This window comes from Calypte anna, chromosome 4B (assembly GCF_003957555.1).
Source record: "Calypte anna isolate BGI_N300 chromosome 4B, bCalAnn1_v1.p, whole genome shotgun sequence".
Taxonomy (NCBI): Eukaryota; Metazoa; Chordata; class Aves; order Apodiformes; family Trochilidae; genus Calypte; species Calypte anna.
This window is the reverse complement of record NC_044249.1, coordinates 19,808,708-19,832,972: the sequence shown is the minus strand read 5'-3', so window position 1 is coordinate 19,832,972 and position 24,265 is coordinate 19,808,708. Positions and strand designations below refer to the sequence as shown.

The 24,265-nt window shown below is 36.9% G+C and overlaps 1 protein-coding gene across 1 annotated transcript in view; it reads left to right on the top strand.

The window, feature by feature from the left end:
- Positions 1 to 24,265, top strand: part of CTNNA2 (catenin alpha 2) — a 381,969-nt gene that overhangs the window by 328,911 nt on the left and 28,793 nt on the right. The window contains 10 exon segments of the mRNA XM_030450894.1: positions 40 to 240; positions 11,616 to 11,765; positions 12,105 to 12,112; positions 15,642 to 15,657; positions 15,660 to 15,715; positions 17,143 to 17,152; positions 18,878 to 19,058; positions 19,468 to 19,513; positions 21,630 to 21,729; positions 21,732 to 21,757. Coding sequence (XP_030306754.1) covers positions 40 to 240; positions 11,616 to 11,765; positions 12,105 to 12,112; positions 15,642 to 15,657; positions 15,660 to 15,715; positions 17,143 to 17,152; positions 18,878 to 19,058; positions 19,468 to 19,513; positions 21,630 to 21,729; positions 21,732 to 21,757 — 794 coding nt within the window.

The window sequence follows — 24,265 nt, the reverse complement described above, 5'->3', positions numbered from 1 at the left end:
ATGAAATGAGCCTTATTCTTTTTTTTTCCTACATTCCAGAAAATCATATTCTGGAAGATGTGAATAAGTGTGTGATTGCTCTCCAAGAGGGGGATGTGGATACCCTGGACAGAACTGCAGGTGCCATCCGTGGCCGTGCAGCCAGAGTTATTCACATTATTAATGCTGAGATGGAAAACTACGAAACTGGAGTTTACACTGAGAAAGTTCTGGAAGCCACCAAACTGCTCTCTGAAACTGGTAAGTTTATTTTTGAAGTATTGTTCAGTATGAAGTCACTTGAAACTTTTAGCTAGTTCTCTGAAATCTGTAACACAGAGGGGAACCTGTGCTTGAAAACAAGATACAAACAAATTAATTACCATGAGTGGGTTTTTTTTCCTTCTCTTCTCAGTGCTATTGTAAAAGTCATATTGACAAGAGCCATATAAGAGATTCAGTAACCCATCAAAGCTTGTCTACTTGTTGAAATTTTGAATTATTTGAGTAAATAAAACACAGCTTTTTCTTCAAGTTCTTTCTCATCTGGTTGATTATGCATTGCGTGTCTCCAGAAAATCATTGCTAATATTACTCTGTGGTCTGTGCAGGTGAATGTTGTTATTGGTGACTGTAGCTGTTTCTAAACAAAACAATTTTTCATTGAAAATAACATTTAAGCAACTGAAAATATAGTACCTGATTGAAAAAATATAAAAGTCTGCTAAATCATGTAAAATATATAGATAATATATAAAATTGTCAAGGTTTAATGCTGGATTGGCAATTAAATGACTGACAGATGCTCTCTATTAAACCCTCTGCCTTCCCAGAAAGGAAAGAGAATAAGGGAGACAGACTGGGTTTCACAGCTTTAATGAAAATAATAATGATAAAAAAGCAAATAATGAAATAGATACAGGTGTATGCAAAACCCCTGTTGGGCTTCACCCCAATAACACTCACATCCCCACAGAGGCTGCAGGGCAGCCCCTGGGGAAGTCCTGGACTGGGCTGCTGCAGCCAGGAGCAGATGAGGAATGGATGCAGGAATACACAGATTGAGGGATGGATGGATGGATAAGGACCAAAGGGAGAAGAATGTGTAGTGTAACAAGGCAACCAGGTGCCCCTAATTGCCAGGGAGTGGGCATGAGCTTGTGTTAAGCCCACCTGTGCCTAATTAGGGCGGGCCCCCACTGCGTATGAGCAGGACCCGGGGGCCAATAAACGCAGTGGGGGCCCGCCCTAATTAGGCACAGGTGGGCTTAACACAAGCTCATGCCCACTGCCTGGCAATTAGGGACACCTGGTTGCCTTGTTACACTACAAGAATGGATGTTGTCCTGCCAGGACACCAACCATGGATGAAGAGAGCTTGACCCTTGTGTTCTTTCAGCTTTATATTAAGTATGTGTCTGGGATGGAAAACATCATTTGGTCAATTCTGGTTTCCTGTCCAGTCTGCTTCTCCCCATAGGAGGGTGCAGGTGTGTCCCTTTTCCTCCATTCTGTTTCTGGAGCACAAGATAATTTTCAGAACCAAGCAGTGGTCTTGGATCTGCACACAATTCTCCAGCAGTGAATGTAAAAGTCAGTTATCATTATCAGTCCTAGAAGCAGACACTGAAACACATGCTGCTATTTTCAGGAAGTGCAATCACTTACAAGAGATTTAACCAAAAAGTGAAATGACTAAAAAAAAAAAATTTCTGCTCTGGCTCAAACCAAGACAATAAAATAGATTGCATAAAAATAGAAACAACTTCTAGAGGGAGAGACTGAGCAAAAACGCTGTTGTTTTTTTTCAACCTGTTTTTGCCTTCACCAAGGCAGAGGTTGAGTTCATCTGAGTGTCAGTGATTACATCTGAGCTTCTCATTTTAGACTCCTTTATACTCAGTATTATCTGTTGCTATGTGCACCTGAATTGTTCAGTGCAGGCAATACTATCCAATGCTCTCATCTTAAAGCTGCAATCTACTTTTGTTCAGGTGAATTATACTTTAAATTTCATTGACTTTATGGACTAAGGATGAAATAGATACAGGTGTATGCAAAACCACTCTTGGGCTTCACCCCAGTAACACTCACATCACATTATTAGTTATCCTATGACTGTTATAAATAGAATTATAGTTGCAAATGTTTATGAAGTGGTATGGATTCACAAAAAGAAATGAACCTGTTCATTTTAATATGGTTAAATGTTTTATTTCACTCTCATGTTAAAGTCATGTATAAAGAAAGGTATTTTGCAGAATTCTTCCTACCTCCAAACTTCTTTATTAAGCAAAATAAAGCCTAATTTCAGCCTTTTCGTTCAGCTAAAATTTCTGACCAAATGTTCTACAAATGTCTTAATTTTTCAAGACTAACTGGCAGTTATGAAGTGCAGTTCTGTAGACCACTAATAGGCACAATAAATACATTCTATATTTAATGCACTTTTTTGCATCATATAGTTTGAATTATAACTAAATTCTTGAAGTCCTGGACTAAGAACATCTTGACAACATCAACTTTTTAACTCTGAGATTCAGTACTTAAGATTTTAAGTCCCTGTTCCTCAAATTCAAAGTTATAATTTTTTTTTATTTTGTAAAATGTAAGCTTGTAATAAAAATAATAATTAAAAATAATTAAATATTAAGAACTGTACATCATGTATAAATTGTGCAGCAGAAGTTCAGAAGGCAGAATGAGCCCAAATTTACTGGGGCTTATAAAGCTAAACTGATTTATGCCAGACATGAATGTGGATCATTAATATTACTGCACAATTTCTATCTGTAGCTTTTCAGGCCATTTGCAAAGGCATCAATTATTATTTCTCTGTGTTTGTTGATTTAAAAAAGGTAGAATTTACTGACACACTTTGTCACTCTAGAATCAAGTGGTTAAAATGGGATTTAGACCATTCTGTACCTGGCTGTTTGTACCCTGCCCTCTCCCACAGAACAAGTCTCGTAGCAAATATAGCTGCATCTCTGTAGCTATGGGTATAGAGATATGGGTATCTGTGAATAAATATGTATATTTATATATTCTTCCTATTCATCACCTTGAGATGTGGCACAGATTTTCTCAGACTCTCAAGAATGATGCAAGTGATTTATTTGGAGTCAGGCTCCACCCACAGATGCACATATCAAAATATCAGTGAGAAACACCTTGATGAATGCTTTATCAGTTTAATCTTTTTTTTTTTTTTCCTAATTGAGCTTTATTTCCAATGAAGTGCTTTCAAAGATGGGCAAAATTAGTTAAATGGCAATGGAAGGGAAAGAAGCACATTGCCTTTATCTTATTAGGAATTCCTTAACACTCAGGAAGCCTCTGTGAAGCCTCTTTTCCAGGGATTTTATATTGTTCTATGAGCACTGGCTTTGATCCACAGTGCAGAAATAGGAGTATGCTGATTTGGAAAAAAAAACACCTTGCAAATGTTTATTTGTAAGAGGGAGAAAATTAATCTTTGATGAGAACCATATTGGTAGGTTCCAAGAAATTGAAATATGCAAACCTTCCTTTATTAGCTGCTTTCACCTTAAAGTTTTATTTGTCTGTTGGTTTAACTTACAGGCTTTGGAATATATGGGGTGAGTTTTTATAGTGTTTTAAGTGCTTCTTGGCTGTGTTGTGACTACCCCCCTGCCTTTACAGCCAAGTGCTTGATAGAGGCAGGATTCTTAGCTGTGACAGCAGTATCAGGTCGTGACATATTGGTTAATGGCTTTTTTAAATTGGGGTACTTTTATTTTCCTTTAAAATCAAAAATAAAAACTTGACTCTTGTTGACTTTCTAATAAATCAAGATGAAAAATATAAAACTGTGGAGTCTGTGGGGCTCGCTGGGAGCAAACAGCAAAGTCATAGATCTCAGTGGATGTTAATTGTGTGCAGGAGGAAACCAGAGCTTCAGGGGTTTTTTGTTTTTCTTTTTTTCTTTTTTTTGGCAACTGGGAAGTTTTACTAATAAATAACTTAGCTTGGTTTCCTAAAGAGCAAATGTCAGTTGCTTCCTGGGGGAAGTCCCAGCCATGGGCATCAGGCAGCTTCTTGGGGACAGGGATGGCCCCAGGCCATGTGGGATGTCAGCTGCAGATGGGAGTCAGGATCAGAGCCCTGAGAAGCACCCAGGGTCAGCACAGCCCAGGGATTTGTTGGTCAGGGCCATGCTGGAGGTTCCTGTTAAATATTATACTGCTATTCAGCATTTGTAGAGAAGTGTGAATTATCCTAATACAGATGTCCATGAAAAACAGGAGAAAATGGTGGAAGAGGAAGAGGAGAAAACAAAAAAGGTGAAGGGGCAGGGAAGGGAGTAGAGAAACAGAGACCACAGTTCCTAGTTGAAAATTGAGATCTTTCATGCTGCTCAACACCCTTTCCTAGCAGTGACCAAGACCATCTTGGTCCTCCAAAGGGTTCCTCTAGACTGGATAAGGAGGACACTGAAGTCTGCTCAGTAATTGCCTGAGGACCTGTAACAACTGAAGTGAAGGAAGCGGGTGTCTGATTGGTAAAAAGAATTGTGCAGAAAGCAATGAAGTAGGTAGGCAACAGGATTAAACATTATTTTTCAAGATTTCTGAGATGTGGGAAGAAGAAAAACTGTGACCTTCTTCAAGGTCAGAGATTTGGAATTTAAATTAGGAACTAGAGTAGACTTCACAGGGTTGTAGTGAAAGGGAGTGAATGGGAAATGAAGGAGATAAAGCAGAACAAATGGAACCAGAGCTTTCTGGGGAGGGCTGTACAAACTTTCTGATGGTTTTGTTGTTGGTTGGTTTTTTGTGTTGGTTTGGGGGGGGGGTTCCTCCAATTTGCACTGGGATGTCTGGAAAGCCATCCTGGAAGAGTCAGTACTGTCATACATGCTTTACTTACTCTGTGAAGAGCACTGAATTTGAAATGGTCTGATTCAGACCAGAAATTAGTGTTTCAGCTTTTAGCATGTTTTTAAAATATCCTAGTAACTTTTTAACTAGCTGTATTTTTTAAAGCAGGGCACTGGCTGACTTCTGTTTTTACTCATATTTTTTATTTTTGTCTATCAGAATGGAATAAAGTTTCAAATCAGCACTACTGGCAGTTCAGCAATAAGCCTGTGAGAGTTTATCAGTGGAGTAGGACAAACTTTGAAGATATTTATCACTGGGAAAAGGCAGCTTCAATGATATTATCAAATCTAATACTAAAATGTGGTACAGATGGATTTTTCGAGCAGTGATATGAAGGGAAACCAAATGTAGGAGCAAGATGAATTTAGCATAGCTGTAATAAGAAGTAAAAAAATACCCAGCATGCTGAATGTGAAGGAGAGTTTTAAAATTGCAAAATGGAGCCTATTTAAAAAACAAATTATGTTAAATTGATGTTTTATGGGAGTTTTCAAGTAGTTGCAGGACAACTTGTGGGTTCCATCATCCTGAGAACATGAGATCATTTATCCAGGGGTTTGATGAAATTATGGATTTTATTCTGCAAAGCATTTAAAGTTTTGCTAAACTGAAATCCAAAGGTCAAGACATCACAACAAAAACCATTTAACACATTATTTAAGAAAGGTATTTTACAAAAGGAACATAGAATACCAAAGTTATGTCCCACCAGTGCTGCTCTCAGCCAAAGACTTTTTAATCAGAGGGATGTGTTCAATATGCAGAGGGATACAGTAAGAAATAAAATAAAATATATTCTTCCACCATGCTGTCCTAAATCATAAATAGCTATTTATTTTTCTCTCCACTTTTAGAGTTTAAAATAGAATACAGTGCTAACGTGGAATAAATTGGAATTGGTTTAGATTTTAAAGGCTGTTTGGAAAATGGAAGTGAATGTTAGGCCTTTGATGGATTAGAACTGGTTATAAGGCACAGCAAATAAAGGGCCATTTCTCAGCAGGCAAAAAAAAAAAATCCTGGGAGGCTTCAGGGGTCAGCCGGGTGGTTATTTAATATAATGCATTAATTAAATAGGTGAATAGATAAAAACAGAATTTTCAAAAAGGAAAATGCTGCTTTGGCTGGTGAGAGCAGGGGAATTTCCTTACCAGAAGACAGCACTAGAAGATATGTTTATTTAATTTTTTTCTAAGTAACTGGAACAATTTGAAATAAATTATACATAATGACAGGAGGACTGTCAGCTAATTCATCCTCTCAGAAAAAGTATGGAGTCATTATGAGCAGCTTGGCAAGGTTACCTTTTCCATGCACAACATCCTCAAATCAGTGTTTAGGTCTTAACCTGTACATTGAAAGAGAATATTCACTAAATGCCCTGAATATTTGTGTGAGCCTTGATCTCCACAACCTAAAGATTTTCCAGAAATGCTACAGGTTCAAGATAAGGATCACAAAGTTAAAGAAATATGGGGATTTGGAGGTAAAATTAACTCCAGAAGATATGAAAAGACTAGGATTATGTATCTCAGTGTGCCAGACACCTTAGATAATGAGTAGTAGGTTAGTAATAGGAGAAGTGCCCGTTTTCATAAATCATAATTACTTAGTTTCTGTTAAATCTTTCATCAACACCATCTTGTGTTCTTGTGAGCCATCTTTTAAAGTAAGGAGGATGGATGCTGAGGTCCAAATAAAAAGCCAAACCTATACCAAGTCTAGAAATATAGATAGAAAATTGCAGTGAATATGCCTAGCTGCAACAGAATGTTTTATGAATATAAGTGGGGAATTGTACAGTAACTTTTAAAATAAACCACTTGCATCCCCTTGCCTACACATCCCTATATACAGACAAACTTATAACTAAAGCCAGGAAGTTACAAAGCTTTGCTTGTGGTATAGAAGTAATTTTGTGCCCAACAGCATGCAGCCATTTTCTAGAGGGCATTTTTCAAGGGTGTAGCTAATTTATTTGAATAGTAACCTAAAGGAGTTCCTTTAGTAGTAGTGATATTTTGGAGGTACTCACAGTATGCAGTCTTGATTTGCACGAGCAGGAGAAATGAGTGGGACATCTGAAACTGTGGAACCTGTGTCCTGCAGCCATCATTTGTTTCAGTCTTTGTATCAGTCATTTGTTATCAATCTTTGTTATCATTAATTTGTTATCCCTCTTTGTGTGCTTTTTGCTGTCCCTTTCCTTACATCTTCCTACTGGGCTGGCAGGAGGCACCTGATTGCAGGCACCCTTGCCGGGCTTCTCCCCTGACATTTCATCTTTCTACAAATGACAATTCATCAGGACAAAGACTGAAGTTTGGGATTTTCTTTCTTTCATGTTTTCTTACACTCAGGCTACTTCACAACCTAACTCCAGCCACCCCATTGCCCTCTGGTTACAGCAAAATGCCACAGAGCTCGTGCATTCACCAGGGGAAAAGCTCATCTGTAAAGAGTTAGAAAAATGGTCTTGTGCTTCAGACCATGATGTTTCCTCCTTTCCTATTCCAGAATTTAAACCAGCATGCTTGGAATTGTGCTCTAGTTTTGCTTTTCCTCTTTTCTGAGTGACCCGCGTGAGACACTTGGGGTTTCCCATCTAGAACTGATGAGGATTCATGTATTTAATGATGAGTTTTTAGCTGTTAAGGAAGATAGGGATCTCTGGAGTACAAAACACCCTCTGAAACCCTCAGAAAACCCAACCCAGGAATATACAACACAGAGATAGTTTTACATGGCATTTCTTAACCCATGACAACCAAAATAATATTAATATGTGCTTGTGTATGCACGGTAAGTCTGTGCTTCTTGGATAACCAGCTGGTCAAATACTGCTGTGTATATATTATACTGTTTTACAAAGTTTTCATTTTAATTAGCAATACAATAATCATAACTGAAATGTTATAAATTAATACATGATATTACCAGGGTTTAATAAACTTTTAATGAAATATTTCGAATCTTCTGATAAAGAATATATGGTTCTTCTAGAAACAGCTGTTGGCAAGCACTTCAAGCTAAATAAGGTGTCATGTTTCAATTCCTTTTTCATCCTTCAAACTAAATTGAGATACTGTGCTGTCTTCAACAGAGTATGCCAGGTATCCCAATGGAATTATTTTTAAATTCATGATTAAAATACTTAAACTTCCCAGTAGGAGAGTGTGCTCATTCCCGAATTAAGTAAAATAATCAGTAGATAAAACATTTAAAAAAAAACACAAAATAACAGCAAATAAACTCCAAACAAACACAAAATGACCTAGAAGACATTTCATTTGAAACTCTGAAATTTTAACCCATGTCTTTGTGTATTTCTTTCACTAAAACTTCTTAACCTGGTAATGGTTGGGCTTTTTTCCTAAGAGAACATAATTTTTGTTAATGTAGTGAGTTATTCATCGATTTTTGTTTTAGTAGTCTGCCCTGCTAACTCTTGCAGTACTGCAATGTCATTCTTGAATTATCTTATCCAAATCAGACCAGATTTTTATAGCCATTTAAGGGCTATCTGACCAGTGGATTGCCACCCAAGAATTCTTAAATGAAATGAATACAGGAGCCTCCCCAGACGGCAAAGCTGAGTCTGCTGAGATCTGTGAGATCAGTGATTTCCTAGTTGTCAGTGAACTCTATCAGGCTATGAATTGTCTCCTTGAGGAGTTAGTGGAAATTCCTTCATTTATATTTTAAACAGATCCAGAACAGCTTTTTATTTTAAAAAAGTTTTTTTTAATTAAAAAATCTGTGTATCATTTTGTGTCCAATAATACTAACAAAAACTATACTCGTATTTTAATAAGGAGTATAGAATAATTTATGGTTTGGGCTAAATATTGTTATATATGTCTGCATACAACCACAAAAATGCTGCTTTTTTGAAAATTATTTTTACATCTTTCTTTCTTTCTTTTGTTCACAAGCTACAAAAATCTCAGTTGGGAACTGAAAAAAAGGGACATAGTTCTCTGACTAGGACCCCACTGTGCAACTTCAAAGTGTACACTTTCAAATCTTTTTTTATATAGTATAATAATTCTAGATTGACCTCTGTCACTTTCTACAGTAGCATCCCATTGTTAGACACATTGCAGAAATCCCTTTGTTACATCTTTCTGGGTTAACAACAAACCACAGGTAATTAATTATTCCTTGGGATCATTTTTCCTCATTAGTTCCATGTCCACTTAGAGTAATTTAATTTGCTTTTCCCTTGTTTTGCTTCTAAGACTGTCATGTGTGGCCATGTCAGAAATCTTACCAAGGTCAAGCTGCATCATATGGACTTTTTTCCCAACCCCCTGGTTGACTGCCCGAAAAGCAAAATATTCTAAGAGCTTGATGCATCCTATTTTGACAAATCTGTTGCCTGTCCAACATCTGCTCATTATTTACTAGGTAATTAAACAGTAATTGCTTTACATCATGTTTCATCATCTTCCTGGTACTGAAATTAGGCTGGATACCCTATAATTCTTCCTTTCTTTTGCTACTTTTATATAAGTAGATATATATAAATAATATCCTGTTTTCACTTATTGTGTTTCTTGAGTCTCAAAGATGATTCAAAAATTGTTCTGATTATTTTCTTAAGAAATGCAGGGTAAATTTAATTATTCTCTGATAACTCGAAGACTTAATCTGTACGTGTTCTCAAATACTGCCCTTTCCTAATTCAACTTTGTTGCACTTACTACTAATTATGTTAAAACCTGAATATTTCTGCTATTTAAAAAGGTCCAGACGAAATCTAAGGACCTTAAAAATTAAGAGTTCTTTGCCTCCTTTTCTGTTGCCATTTCTGCATCTCTGATTTCACTTGTTTTATCTTTGTGACCCTAAAGTTTTTCTTTTATCTTTATGTTTACTTTTTTCCTTGCATTTTTATTGATGGCTTTTTGATTTTGGGCTAGAGACTTCCTTCTGCAATTGTGTTGTCCTCCTATTATACTTTCAAATGTTTTATTAATTAAGATAATTAGATATATGTGTTCATTAATACCCTTCCCAAAACTACCACCTCTCTCAAACTTATTTCCTACTTGAATTGTTTTCCCTCTGCCTAGCAATGCTTTGGTAATGTTTAAATTTTTTGTCTGTTTTCTGTCTGTTGTTTGTCTGTAGCTTCTTCTTTTCTCCAGTATATCTCAAGCACTTACTGAACATAACCTGCATGAAAGATACATTCTGTTTCTTCATCTATTTACATGAACAAACCTATGTGTCTGTTATAGACAGAATAAACAGGATTTTAGTAGATACATCCCTTGAAAGAGATTGCCTTTGATATTCAGTAATATTTAAATGCCTGAAAGGTTGAGCTTATAGTTGCTGCCAGTTGCTCTTCAAAGTCTTGAATAGATTTTACTTTAAATCAGATAGTAAGATGCATAAAACAGTTTTCGTATTGAGTAAAATATTTTTACGGGCATTCAGTTAAGAAGAAAATGTGGTTTCCTACTACAGTGAAAATTTACTTCCTAGGAAATATTGTTACTGCTCTTGATGAAAACAACACTGGAATTCCCCTGCAGCTGAGATAAAAGTGTATTAGAAATACACGAGGGAAAAGCTGATAAACAAAGATAAATTATAAAAACAAAAACCAAGTGTTCTGAGTTAGGAATTATTTCCTGGTTTCCAACTATAGTGCCAGAATAATTAAGTGAGTGTACATGAATTGGATACCTAGGTGTTAGAAGGCAAATAATAACGATGTGAATATAATGAAAAGAAAATCTATAAATCTTGTTCTTGACAGGAGTTCCTTAAATCTGTAAGAATTAATCCCAATGGATTTTGTATCCAGGTTTCTAAGGAATCACTGGTTCTATTTGTCCTGTAGTAAATGAAGCCCTTCAAGTCCTCCAAGAGTTATGTCAAAATATTGAAGAATAGGAGTAACTAAGTACAAGAATATATTTGCACTGTAGTTTGTGGGGCTGATGTTCATCTGTCTGCTTGTAGGAGTTGGGTTTAAGTTGTTAGAGGAGTGATTTGGGGAATATTCAGTTTTCTGCATGTGTGCTATGCAGAAAGTGATTATACCTTCAAAGAATCCTGTGTAAAATTTGAAGATAAGCCTCTGGTACTTCAAGGAATGCCTTTAAACTATTTACATTAAGTAAATAATTGCCTGAAGATATGTATTTGAAAAGCTCCTATCACAGTTTATAATACCACTAGCTAATATCTATGTTTATGTTTTGTGTTTATAATAGTGAAGAAACAATGTTCATTTACTTGCCTTCACAAAGTATTTGCTTGCTTTTTTTCACTTTATCCTTATACTATTATATATTATTATTACTCAATATGAGCTAGATTATAGTTAGTTACTTAAATTAGTAGGCATAATGGCTGCATTTTGCTTTGATCATTTGGTGTTAAATACATACTGTGTGCTTTCCAATTTGTAAAGGCTTTAAATGTATCTCACTGATAGCTTGCAGGCTGTTCAAAGTTAGTAATCCCATTTTTTTTAAAGGAATTTTACATTCTTTGGTGTGCAATTGGAGGAAAGAAGATGAAGACTGCTATTTTCATGCTCTCAGGAAGAGTGCTGGAGCTCTGCAGTTGGTACAAACCCAACCCATGAGCCTTTCAGGGTCTTGAAATTGTAACTGATGTTCCGTGTCTATGCAGTGTGTTTGTGCTCAAAGGACAGGGTAAAACATTCACTGAAGGTGCTGTCTAATCTTCCTCTCTTTCATTTAGTTATGCCACGCTTTGCTGAACAAGTTGAGGTTGCAATTGAGGCTCTGAGTGCCAATGTCCCACAGCCATTTGAAGAGAATGAGTTCATAGATGCCTCCCGTTTGGTGTACGACGGAGTCCGGACATCAGGAAGCTGTTCTGATGATAAGGGTAGGTAAGGCACCTGGGAAACAGGAGCTGGACCTAAAGGAAGTATCACATGGATGAGAGGAATATAAAGGCTTCTTGGAATAGTTGTTTTCCTAATAAGCAGAGAGAAAAAAAATGACGTTGAAAGGAATCAAAAATATATACAGGAAAAAAAAGAATTTGTAAATGAGATGAAGTATTAGGAGGTGAACCACAACTTTTTGATCATCTTGGATCATCATCATCACTTGGCAATGCCGGGGGCAACTTCATTAATATTTCCACAGTAATTGCATTAATTTGCTAAGATAGTTACAAATGTGTAGATTGTGTGGGCTTCTCCTACTGTATGTGTGTTAGGATATGAGGTAAGTTGGTACATTTGAATATAACTTGTTGCTCCAGTGATTCTCTGCAGGGATGGTTTTGAATGTTTACTGGAAATGAATGTGTCATTTCAGCACTGACTAACCAGTGGATTCAGTTGCTTAAAGCAACAAAACCCAACCAAGTAAATTAAAACAACCAACAGAACAACAAAAATTGTGAGAGTAGTGTGAGTCTTGCCTTTCAGTGTAGCTACAGTCAAAGCAGTCAAAGATTTATTTTTTTTTTAAATGAAATTAAAAAATCAAACCTGGTTTGATTTTCTTCAGTTATAACTTTAATTTGAAAACTCAAGTTACCTTGAATCTGCTCCAGTGAAAGCTACATATAAATAGAGCTATGGTGAAATCTTAAGAAAGGTGAAGCAAATAGCAGTCCTAAAGCAAAAAGGTAAAATACAGGTGGGTATGGGTATGTTATAGGACTGATGGAAGATCAGGAAGTTGGTGAAGAGATGGTCTGTGTTAGGAGAGATTCTGTATTTGAAAAGATACAGTCCTGGGAAGTCATGGCTTGTGCTACAGAGCAGACAGACTAAAAATTTGTTGAAAAATGGGTATTTTTCTGTTGCTACAACATTCTCCTAGTTTTGAAGGAACTCCAGTTTCTTCCACTGGTGTTGTCAGAATTCTGTTTGGAACAGTCTCCAGTCTCAAATCCATGTGTTTCCATCTGTGACATTGGTTTAGGTCTGCAGGTGATTCAGTCTCGTCTTCCAGCTCAGATCAATGAAGTTCCAGACTTTGTTGTCTTGGAAACTGCATTTTAATATCAAGTCTGTTAGTTTGCCCAAAACCAAGTTGCTATGTTTAGAGGCTCTGCTAAGAGTACAAATCTTTCAGTGAAGTACTTCAATATAGTATTTCTTTTTAGGAGAGCCTTTTATAGAGAGGCTGCATCTCCAAGAGATGAATAAATAACAAAACAATATTGCAAGAGAGAAAGCATGGCAGCATACAGATAACACTTACTACAGTTCTTCAGCTTAATTGAAAATGTAGTTATTTTTGGAAGAAATGAGGTGTATGAATTCTCCAACATGAAAACTAAAGAGAGTATGAAAGTAAATTTTGATTAGATTCACTTGCTAGAGGGAAATGCTGAATTTCTCATGCTTGTAGTGTATTATTAACACTTGGATAAATTGGCCTTTAGTTTGCACTCCGTTTTCTCCAAGTTCAACATCTGTACCTATAAAAAGCCTTAAACTCTCAGAATATGAATTCGGCAGTAAAGCAGTATGGGGTTTTGAATGCTGAGACCCTGAACACAGAGTTTCAGAATATTTTTCTTTTTTAGAGACTCCTCACATCCTACTGGTTCCAGTGTTGGATTTTACTACTTGATTATTATCACACTTTTATGGCAACTCTGACTACGACAGCTGGGAAAGGGCTGTTTTTCTCTTTCATAGTCTTACATATAAAGTGCAGCAGAAGATTAGAGTATACTTTGTGGGAAGTGGTGCTGTTTTACAAGGACCATTGACCACTGCAATTGGGCCAGCTGATGGCCTTGAGATTGGGAGGGACAGCTCGGGTTATGAAAAGGGGTTGACTCTCCCTCTGCTCTGTTCCCAGTAAAGCCTAAGCAGATAAAAGCTGAGCCCTAGATAGCAATTCTCTTGCTCAGGGTGTTGTTACAATTTTTTAGTAGCTGTTGCTTATGACAGGTTTTAAAGTCATTCCTGCCCTCAGGCAGTTGAGCAGAGAGAAGGTGATAAAGTGATGGAAGTAAGAGCATTGGATTTATGATGGGTACCCATCTTTTTACTTTTTTTTTCTTTTTCGCTGTGGCAGTAAATATAAATTTATTTTTTCAGCTAACTTCTTCTGCCGCATCTCCTATATACACTGTTTGTTACATGATCTCTCAGCTGGGCAGCCTAGTTTCATTACCATGCTGTCATACTTGGTTATCTCTTCCCCATGCTCAGCATCAAAACCTGTATTTATCCTTGTATGACCAATGAAGATGGTTGTGTTTTACTTCCCCATCATGTGTGCTTCACCATGCAGCCGCAAGCAGCTGATTTCCTGTTACAAACAGTGATGTGCATTCATGTTGAAACCAGCTGTAATATAATATCACTAAAAGGCTTCTCTACATTATGTTAGAGGGTTTGGACCATTCCTGTGACTGAGCATCTTCAGATAGAGCTGTCATGACAATGCAATGATTAGCACCTCTGCTAGCAAGCTTGATGTTGCCTTTAAGCATGAATGCCAGCATAGTGATTCTTCTGTAATGTTGGTCCTCTGGTTGACATTGAGGCATGTGGTATCCAGTAAGTGAGGATTTCCCTGCACAGCTCTGTGATCTTTTTTCTATTACAGCTATCATGTATTGTACCGTACAGATACTTGTGGCCAGATTGTTGTATCGCTGCTATTCAAGCACAAAATGATCTGATTTTCCTTTCGAAGTATGTAAGAAACAAGATAACCAGGTGCTCGAGTTGCAATGATGGTGTGATTCCACCTGTGCCTGATTAGGACGGCCCCTATTGGGCATGAGCAAGACCAGGGGCCAATAAAGGTGGGAACACACCACAGGACAGAGTCACTCTTGTGCAAGGCAATGGAGAGGCCAGCAGCTCATCGAGCCTCAGAGCAAGAAGGCTCATCCTGCTACATTAACTCAAGGCACTGGTTATCTCTGTTTCTCTACAGAAGTACATTTTCATTTTGCACCATCTATATTTTAACAGTACTGATAGGAAGATAAAAAACTGTTTTTATAACATAGAATTTTTTATCTCTATTTTTTGCTGAAGGTAAAAACCCAATAAACAGATCAATCTATTTTCTCCCTCCCTCCAACAATTTAAACAGCCTGAGCAGCATATAAATAACAATTTCATGCCTACACCATTTCTAGCACCAGCAATAGAGATAATGTGCTTTCAGTTTAAGGGATGAGAATTCCAAAGTTCTGTATCTGAAAAGAAATGTGGACTGACAAGATAGAGCAAATTATAAACTCTACATTTGTTTCAAAATGATTACATCATTTACAATTCTTCAAGGGGAAATTTATTTGCCTTCATAATTCTTTTTCTAGAATTTAGTCCTGTACCCAGGTATTCAGTTTCTCTTGAAGATTATGGGAGTTCGTATATAACAGCATTAGTGTCCATTTATTTAATAACAGTATTTTGAAATCTGCATTCCAGTTTAGTGCTTCAAAGGATATTCCTTCCTGGAACTGTATTTGCATGTTAACAGAGTTAAGAAGAGTTACACACGGTAATTATACAATGCATTTGTAAAGAAAACTAGAGTTGAAAACAACTTAATTTTTAAGAACTTCAATTCCGTCTTTTACTGCTTGGCCGCAAGTTCATTTAAAGGGAAGAGAAACAGCGTTTCCTGGCAGGTAGTCATGAAGTAAGAGTTTATACCTAGGCTTTGTCTGAGCCTTTATAGCTTGTATCTCCTCTCTTTTGCTTTTCTCCTGTCTCTCTCTCTCAGACACCTGAAGAGGTTAGGATGACTCAGACTTGAGCAGGAAGATTACGACGTCCGCAGCGAACGAGCGTTCAGACCGAGGATGATCAGCTCATTGCTGGCCAGAGTGCAAGGGTGAGAATCAAACCCATCAACTCCATTTAGTGTCTGTAGAGCTGGAATGAGAGCTATGCATGGAAGCAAGTGCTTCCTCTCAGGTCACTTAGGAAGGGCAGGGTTAAGTTAACCTCGGTGTTTAAGGTTTTTGTGCCTCCTATTTGTAAAGCAGGATTTTACTCAATGATTTGGGCTTATGTTGGTAGTTGGATCAGCCATAGCTGTAGGAGAAGCCTTGAAGGTTTGGAATGTGCTGAAATCTGGGATAGTCAGCAAATTATTTAAAAAATTTAAAAAAAAAATAAGAAATCATCAGGGCACCATGTGCTGTTTCCAGAGAAATCTTACATTAGTCATGTTTCCCAGTGTGCAAAACCTGTCAAGAAATTCTGTTTAAGTCTGAGTAAACCCTGTAATTTAATTGTAATTGAAGACATTGTTACTGAGTCAATGTAATTTTACCGGTATTACTCATTGATAAACCAAGTCCTGTTTGTGACCTCGCTTGTGCATGGGATTGCAATTAAGCTGATGAGTTTCAGGTCCAGGTGCTGGGAAGTGAAGTGTTAACACTCAGGATTCACCTCTGGTGAATGTTTCCTTTCTAAATAGGCTGCTCAGCTCAGAATTATATATTAAAAATCAGCAGATATCATTGGGGGACAAATGACACTGTGAAGTACATTTGATGAGAAAAGTGAATAAAAGAAAAAAGCCTTGAATTTTCCAGCAGAAACATTAGGAGTGGAATTACTGAATTATTGTCATTTACTCAGGTTGCAGGTTTCTTTTCTTGTATACTAAAAGGAAGTGATGGAGCACATTAAAGCATCCTCCCCACCACAACACACTTAGGAAAGCTGGTAATTTGGACATGACTTCTTGACCTTGAATTCTGGAGGATTTGTAGGGCTGCAACCAGAAGACAAAGGCAGCAAAGCTTTGAAAGATCAGCTCAGAGGACCATAAAGGAGAGTTTTCAGCTGCTCTAGGAAGACCACAGTTTGTTAGGGATTGACACAACATTTTACACCCTGAAGGAAAAGGTACAGCCATGTAAACCTAATGAAACTTATTCAGAGTACAGGAGAATCCAAGACATAAATACAATGGAATGAGCAGAGATTTCTTTTTCCTTAAATAATTTCCTTGAATATTAAGTACAGATGGAGATAAACAATACAGGTATCAGAAATACGTTTTTCTATCACTGCATCCAAGAACAAACTTTTGCCTTGTTCATCAAGGATATAGCATATATATCAGTATCACCTAAATGAAGACCAGCTGGGTTGTAGGTCCCATCCCAGAGAACTAGGTGACCAGGAACTGGCACTGAAAACCATGAGATCAGGGAACTTCAGAATGATCCTGGACACCATCCTATGTCACAGCTATGTTGTGGATGCAGCTGAATATTTTATATGTGTTTTTATATGTTAAAGACCATAAGTCGTATTTCATATATTCAAGAACTGACTACTAAAGTAAGTCTCAGGTACAACAGTCTTTTTTTGTTTTTTAACTTACATGTAGGATTAGGTAGCATATCCTTCTGAGCAGAAAACTAAGTACAGACTGCAGCAGTACTTTTACTGAGAGCCTAGTTCATCTAGGACTTGGGAGTCTTAAATTCTATTAATTATGGTTATTATTATGCTGCACTTAAACCTTCTGTTTTGATCAGCTACACATGTGTAAACATAATATATTATAAACAATCATTCCAGAATAATGTAAAATGCAATATGTCTCAGGAAGCAGCAAACAACTGAAAAATGAAATGAAAACATGCTAAGCAGGAGCTGCCCAGTCACAGTCTTGTGACTCATTGAATCAGTCTGCTAATCTGAAATCAGTCATTTAACCTTTTCTGTAGCAAAATTCTGCTGGATTTTTGTTTATGGAATGTAATGGCTCTGTTAATATGCTTACTCCATAAAGCTATTAGTACTTCAGTAGAAAGACTTGTGGTGGTCTTCAGAGAAATAAAACTTGAATATATGAGCTGCATGTGCTGTAGGATGGAGCTCTTGGAAAATGCATCAGCAGCTGGAATAGAAATGTTAAAGTAATGTATACCTGTTTAAAGGAGTAAAGCTGCTTACAGAGAGAAACAGATTTTTTTTCAAATTTTACTGCTCTCACATTCCCTTAATTTCCTAATTCCTCTGCTTTGGTGTTTGTGTGCATTTTATATATTTTTTATCAGCTTGACTTACAGAGATTTTTCTGGGAAAGGCTGGACTAACATTTGAAACTGCTGAGCTGCATTGATAAGGCCTAATTAAAACTCATGTGTTGAATTTTAATTTGATTAATTTGCAAATTTCTCGTTTTCTGATCTGTGTTATAAAACCTTTTTAATTTCTGTTTTGGAAAAGGTCAATTACGAATTTTAAAAGCCAAGAGCATTTTGAGAATATGTAGAGAAAGACTTCAGCTGATTGAAGTGACATAAACAAGGAAAACATAATGACACTTAAAGATGTGTCACACCCATTAAATGCATAATGTTGTCTCCAGAACCCTAAAGCCAAAGAGTAGCTCAACTTGGAAACAGTTATTGGAAATGTCCATTTATCTTTAAAAGTAATTTCTATCATTTCATAGAGTTTTCTCTTTGGGGAGGGTGGGGAACTTTCTGCTTTATTGATAATGTCGAGGCAGGTTAGCATCAACTGTGCCTCTTTGCATAGCTTCCAGGAGACAGTTAGACTGCTAAATATTATTGAAAGATGCATTCATTCCAATTCATTTCAAACATATTATCTTGCATGTCATAGCTTTTTAGCAAAACTTATTTCTGACAGAGAATGACTAAGGAGATACTGGAAATTCAGTCTGTCTTTTCCCGTAAATAGAATTCATTTTGTTCTTCCTCAAGTTAAGATTTATCAGATTTTTTTTAATCTTTCTGTATTGACTGCTGAGGAATCTGTGAATCACGGGATCACATATATAATTTTTTAACTCTTGAATGTTGAGGAAAGCTGTAAACATCTGTGATTGAATTTCACCTGTCCTAACAGAGACAAATGTCTGCTGGATATTTCTTGCCATCTTCCACTCCCATGGAAAAAAATCAGCAGTTGGGCACTTCATTTGGACTAGTGGATGTGGATAGTTTCTACCTTCCTTTTTCATGCCCAACTTCTCCCATTTTATTTTTTTTTCCAGGCATCATGGCTCAGCTTCCCCAGGAAGAGAAGGCTAAGATTGCTGAGCAGGTAGAGATATTCCACCAAGAAAAGAGCAAACTAGATGCAGAGGTGGCCAAGTGGGATGACAGTGGGAATGACATCATTGTGCTGGCAAAGCAGATGTGCATGATTATGATGGAAATGACAGACTTCACTAGGTAAGGACAAAGTAACCTGTGCTGTGGTCTTCTTCAGATATCCACCTATTTTTATTTTATTTTTTTTTGGTGGCAATTGATAGCCTGTTGATGAGAAGCAAGCCAGGTAACACACATCATACATAGGAGGAGTTAAAAGTTCACACATGGCTGCTCTGGAGGTTTCTCCAAATGGGATTAATCCTGTGAAGTTTTTGCCTTTTTGTGAATGTGCTTTATTTTCAGATCATCCTGAAGTTCAGCAGGATAGAAATCTGTGGCCTCACAGACACTCAACTGACATTTTGTTTAGTACCCATCTAAATGCATCTTCCTCTCTGAACTTTCAACATTTCAATACAATTTATGTCCATCAAAAATAATGGCAAAACTACCTATAATTTTGAATCTGAACTTTTCCCCAAAACAGCCCCAATGAAATGAAACTGTTTTCATCTAATACTTCACTGGAGCCTGTCAGTAATAATTTTTTTTGCTTTCATTTCTTTTTTCTATTGATGTCTTATTCTTTCCTAATTGCAAAGCATCAAAATGCCATTTATAAATGATATAAACAGAATTATTTGTTTACATCCAGTCATATTGTTAATATGGGGAGAACATTTTGCAGGATTCTTTGAATTACAGATCCTAATAACAAATTAAGGTTTATTCAATGTTTATTTCTAATAGGAGCTTAAATGGTATTTATCAAGATGTGATTAGATAAAAATGGACAAAATCATAATGTTTTCTTCAGAATTAAAACAGACATCCATTTACTCATTTCACTAAGGTGCTCAAAGAGTTTCTTAATCTCCAGATGGTCTTGTGCCTTGTGTCTGGAGCCTTTAGCCATTTTGGAGGAGACAGTCTCTGCACTGATAACAAAGGGTTGGCACATACTGATTAGATAGATAGATATAGATAGACAGAAGATAGATGTGTGTCTATGCAAATACCATTAATTTACAAATTACTATTTGCACTTGTATAATTAGTTAATTGTAGTAGGCAACAACAAGCATTATTTCTTTAATTATGTGCATGAGAGTTTGCTTATTTTAATAGATTACTACTATAATTTTCCAAGTATTATTCTCTCTTATTTATTCTCTCTTTATTCTCTCTTATTTATTTGTTTTCTCTCTATCTGTGCTTTTATAACTATTCTTTTTTTATAGACTCCACCACTTCTGTATACCAAATGGAGTGTAGAATCTCTGTGAATGGTGATATTTTAAAGGACTGTTAATTATTTTTGCATTTATATTGCTTCTGATCCATCTACCCAAAAACAGAGTGAAAAAATATCCAAACAGTGCCATGGTTTCATGGAAGGAAATAATGTTTTAAAGTGAACACTTTCTGTAGCCTCCTGAAAACCTTTGCTATATTGACCATCAAACTGGAAGTTTTGTAATTACATTTCTCATCAAAGGAACAGAATCAAAATACAAGAATGAGAAAAACTACTGCCACATTTGAAGTAAATAAAAAAAAAAGCAATCAAAGTGCACCTCTGCCTACATCAGGTTCAATAAAACTGTTTAATATATTCCATTAAAACAGAACAAAGCCTTTCACACCTTTTTGCTTCACTGTAACCTCAGCAGCGTTAAATAAATAATTTTTGAAATGCGTGGAGTTTGTGACAGTCAGATCTGCTGATATAATTAATGTCAAAGCATAGGAGTCACCATGAAGGATTTCTGCTACAGTTTATGTTCAACAGAAGTGGCATACTTGTAGTTCAGTGGCTGGTTCAGGTGAAATGAAAAGTATGAAATAAACAAAAAATAGAAATATGCTTCAGTATGTGTTCTTTCCATTACAGATGAAAAAAAAACAAAATAATACTATGCTGTACTTAGAAAAAATGCCTCCAGTTTAAAAAGCATAGGTTTCATATATTTTCCATCAGTTTTGTCTGAAGCTGTGTTTCTCGACATAGGATTTAAAAACAAAAAAAAACCAGCAGCACAACACCCTGAAAAACTTCTAACTGAGCCATTCTCAGGAGCAGTAGCAAATGTATTCATGTCTGAAGCAAACTCAGGAAGCTTTGCATGGACTTTAGACTTGTATCTCTACACATTTTGGTAACTTTAGTGACTAAAATCAGACTTTTGTGCCTCATCTAAGAGCAGAGAGAAAGATCAGTCTTGAGGCTAATGGTTCAAGTTCAAAGTGTAACTTAAGGAATATGCTTTCAGTGTTTTTATTTTCTGACAAAATATTTTGTTTGCTAACATGACAGGATTATCATTCAGAATATTAGCATTTATTTGACAGAAATGTAACATTAGGCTGAGAGTAACATAATTTTTAAATAGCTCTGTATTCCAGAAAGAATGTTGGCTTACTGAGCACTTAAAAATACATATACTATTAAGTGCTGAAGGCACCATCAGATTAAGTTGCTAGTGAGACATTTTGTAAAAGAGGAAATACAGAAGACTCATTTCTTAAGCTTACTATAAAGCAGTTAAAAGGTGAAGTTGTAATAAATTAAGAAATCATTCATATTACTGTTTTTAAAATCAACACTAAACAGGTTCACTAATCTGTTTCCTTTCATGGTTTATTTAGGTTGTGCATAATGGTATTGTATTCAAGGTAAAGGCCCTGAAGAATACATCAGATGTCATTAATGCTGCCAAGAAGATTGCAGAGGCAGGATCAAGGATGGACAATTGGCACGAGCTGTAGCTGATCAGGTAACAACAAAAATCAGCAGAAATATCATGTAAGCTCTGTCAGTGAGTTGCTTTTTACAGGAAAGGTTTTCTTTTTGTAAAAATTACCTGTTGAAAGTCATGCCTGGATACTGATCTACCTCCTGAATATAAGTTCCAACCCCCTGCCATGGCAGAGACACTCCACTGGACCTGGATTTCAACCCTTTCAACCTGGCCTTGAATACCTTCAGGAGGGACAGTCACAACTTCTCGCTATCCTGGGCCAGTGTCTCACCACCTTCATGGTGGAGAATTTCTTCCTTATAACCAGTCTGTATCTGGCCTCTTCAGATTCAAACCATTACCCTCATCCTATTGCTGCAGTCCCTGCTAAAAGTGTGTCCCCATCTTTCTTGCAAGCTCCTTATATCTGAAAGGCTGCATAAACCCAAATTCAACCTGTTTCTAGAGCAGAGATGCTCCAGACCTCTGCTCATCTTTGTGCACTCTGGACTTGCTCAACAGTTCCTGTCCTTAAGGTGGGAACTGCAGATGAGACAGAGCACTGCAGGTGCTCTGAGCAGAGCAGAGGGAGAATTACTCTGGAAATTTTGCTCAAGTGGAACTTGACATTCCTTGTCCTCTACTTTCTTGTCAAAATAGGAAATTCCTTTTTCTCCTTCAGCTGTAATAGTGTGTAACATAACTGCAGGGAGTATGGGCCCAGTGTCAAGAAACACAAAGCTGCCCATTTTCCTAAGCTCAGAAATCAGGGTTTAGGTTTCTTCATTTTTAGCAAGCTTTTTCCTGTTACTTAACCCTTTCCAGTCATTCAAAGGTAGCCATCTGTTCATTTTTAGGCTAAGACAGAAAAATCCATCTGTCAGCTGCTGAAATTCCTAGTCTGCAGGATTTGCAGAGGTGGAATATTTTAAAGAATCATGAAGAGACCTGCTATGCCTTGAGTGCATTGCCTGGAGTCACAAACTGCATTTCAGGAGACTGTAACATGCACACTTTATTAATAAACAGTAAAATCACAGGGAGAATGAAGTGTTTGTTTCCTTGCTTGCACTTTAATGATAATTTACAGAACTTTGGAGACACTCATACAATGTAAACTTTTAATGGACAGCTGGATTTTTAAATACTGTTCCAATGAGAGATACTACATTTTCATTCACTTCAAAGTACTCATATTTCAAGCCTTGTCAGCTCTCTAGAATTGCTGCTTTAAAGTTCATTTCCTTCAGTTTGTAGACTTCAAGGAGAGGGTAAATATTTCTTTATTAAATTCTCCCTGGTAGGGAGAAGAAGTCTCTTAGGAATTCATGCCTGAAAGCTGTGGCAGCTGTCTGAGAAAGGGGTGCTTTATAGCATTGCCACAAGTACAGAGCAGATTAAACCTAAAGAAGCCCCAGTGAACCTCCATCTTTGTTAATTGTTAAAAAAAAAGAGAAAGAGAGATATAAAAAGCCAAGTGACTGCTTTCACTGTACATGCAACTCCTTAACCACAAGCATATTCCTTGACAGCATTTGCTGTTGGGGTTAGAGGAGTCATCTCAAGCCAGAGGTTTTGATGTTGTTGGCTTGTGTGTGTGTGTTTAGTTCTATCAGCTTCTGTTGAACTGGTCTGACAATGTTTCCTAAAAATTGAGCATAAACTTTGAAAGATGCTAAAAAGAGATATCTGGAATCTTTGTTCCCTAAGCTTATACATTCAAAGAATTCACTGTCAGGCAGACTTTGTTGGGTAGCCTTAAAGAGTATTTACTGGAGACATGCTGCTAGCAGTGAACCCTTGTAGTAGTGTTTCATCTGAGTAAATTACTGAGGTCTGTTCTCTTGAGGCAAGACTTTGAATATTAACTACAGGAGTGTTGTTTATTGTGCTGTTGCTATTATGGGGAATGCTGCAGTTTCTATTAAGAGTCTCCAAGACTATGAATAAATTGTTCTTGGGCCTTTTTCTAGTTATCTTGGTTATAAAACCTATGAGTCTACCACATTGGACCTAATGTAATTTGTATTAAAAGACATTGGAGATTCACAGCATCCATACTGGTACAGGGCTGGAGATAATCTTCCCTCTGGCAGGAAGAGGAATCCCTTAGACATGAAGTCTGGGATAAGGGGTTTTAGACTGGATCTAAGGAGGAAATTGTTTACAGGGAGGGTGGTGAAAGCCAGAGAGGTGGTGGATGCCCCAATACTGGGAACATAGGAGGTTGAGGCTGGAGGGGACTCTGATATCCCTGCTCACTGGACTGGATAAATCTTTAAAGGTCCTTTTTTAACCCAAACCTTCCTATGATTCAGTTCTATGATTCTAAATCTGTCGATACCAAACCAAAACAGTCTCAACCTCTTCCTCTTCAGTCCCTCAGCGTTCTCAGTAAGGTCTTTGGCTTCTGACAAGTCTGAGGCAGAGCTTTGTGCTCTTGAAGGTTTGGGATGCCAGAGAAGCTGGCAAGACAGTCAAGAGTTGGCATTAGAGTGGGTGTAATGTCAGAACTGGGTTTAACTGGACTTAAATTGATCCATG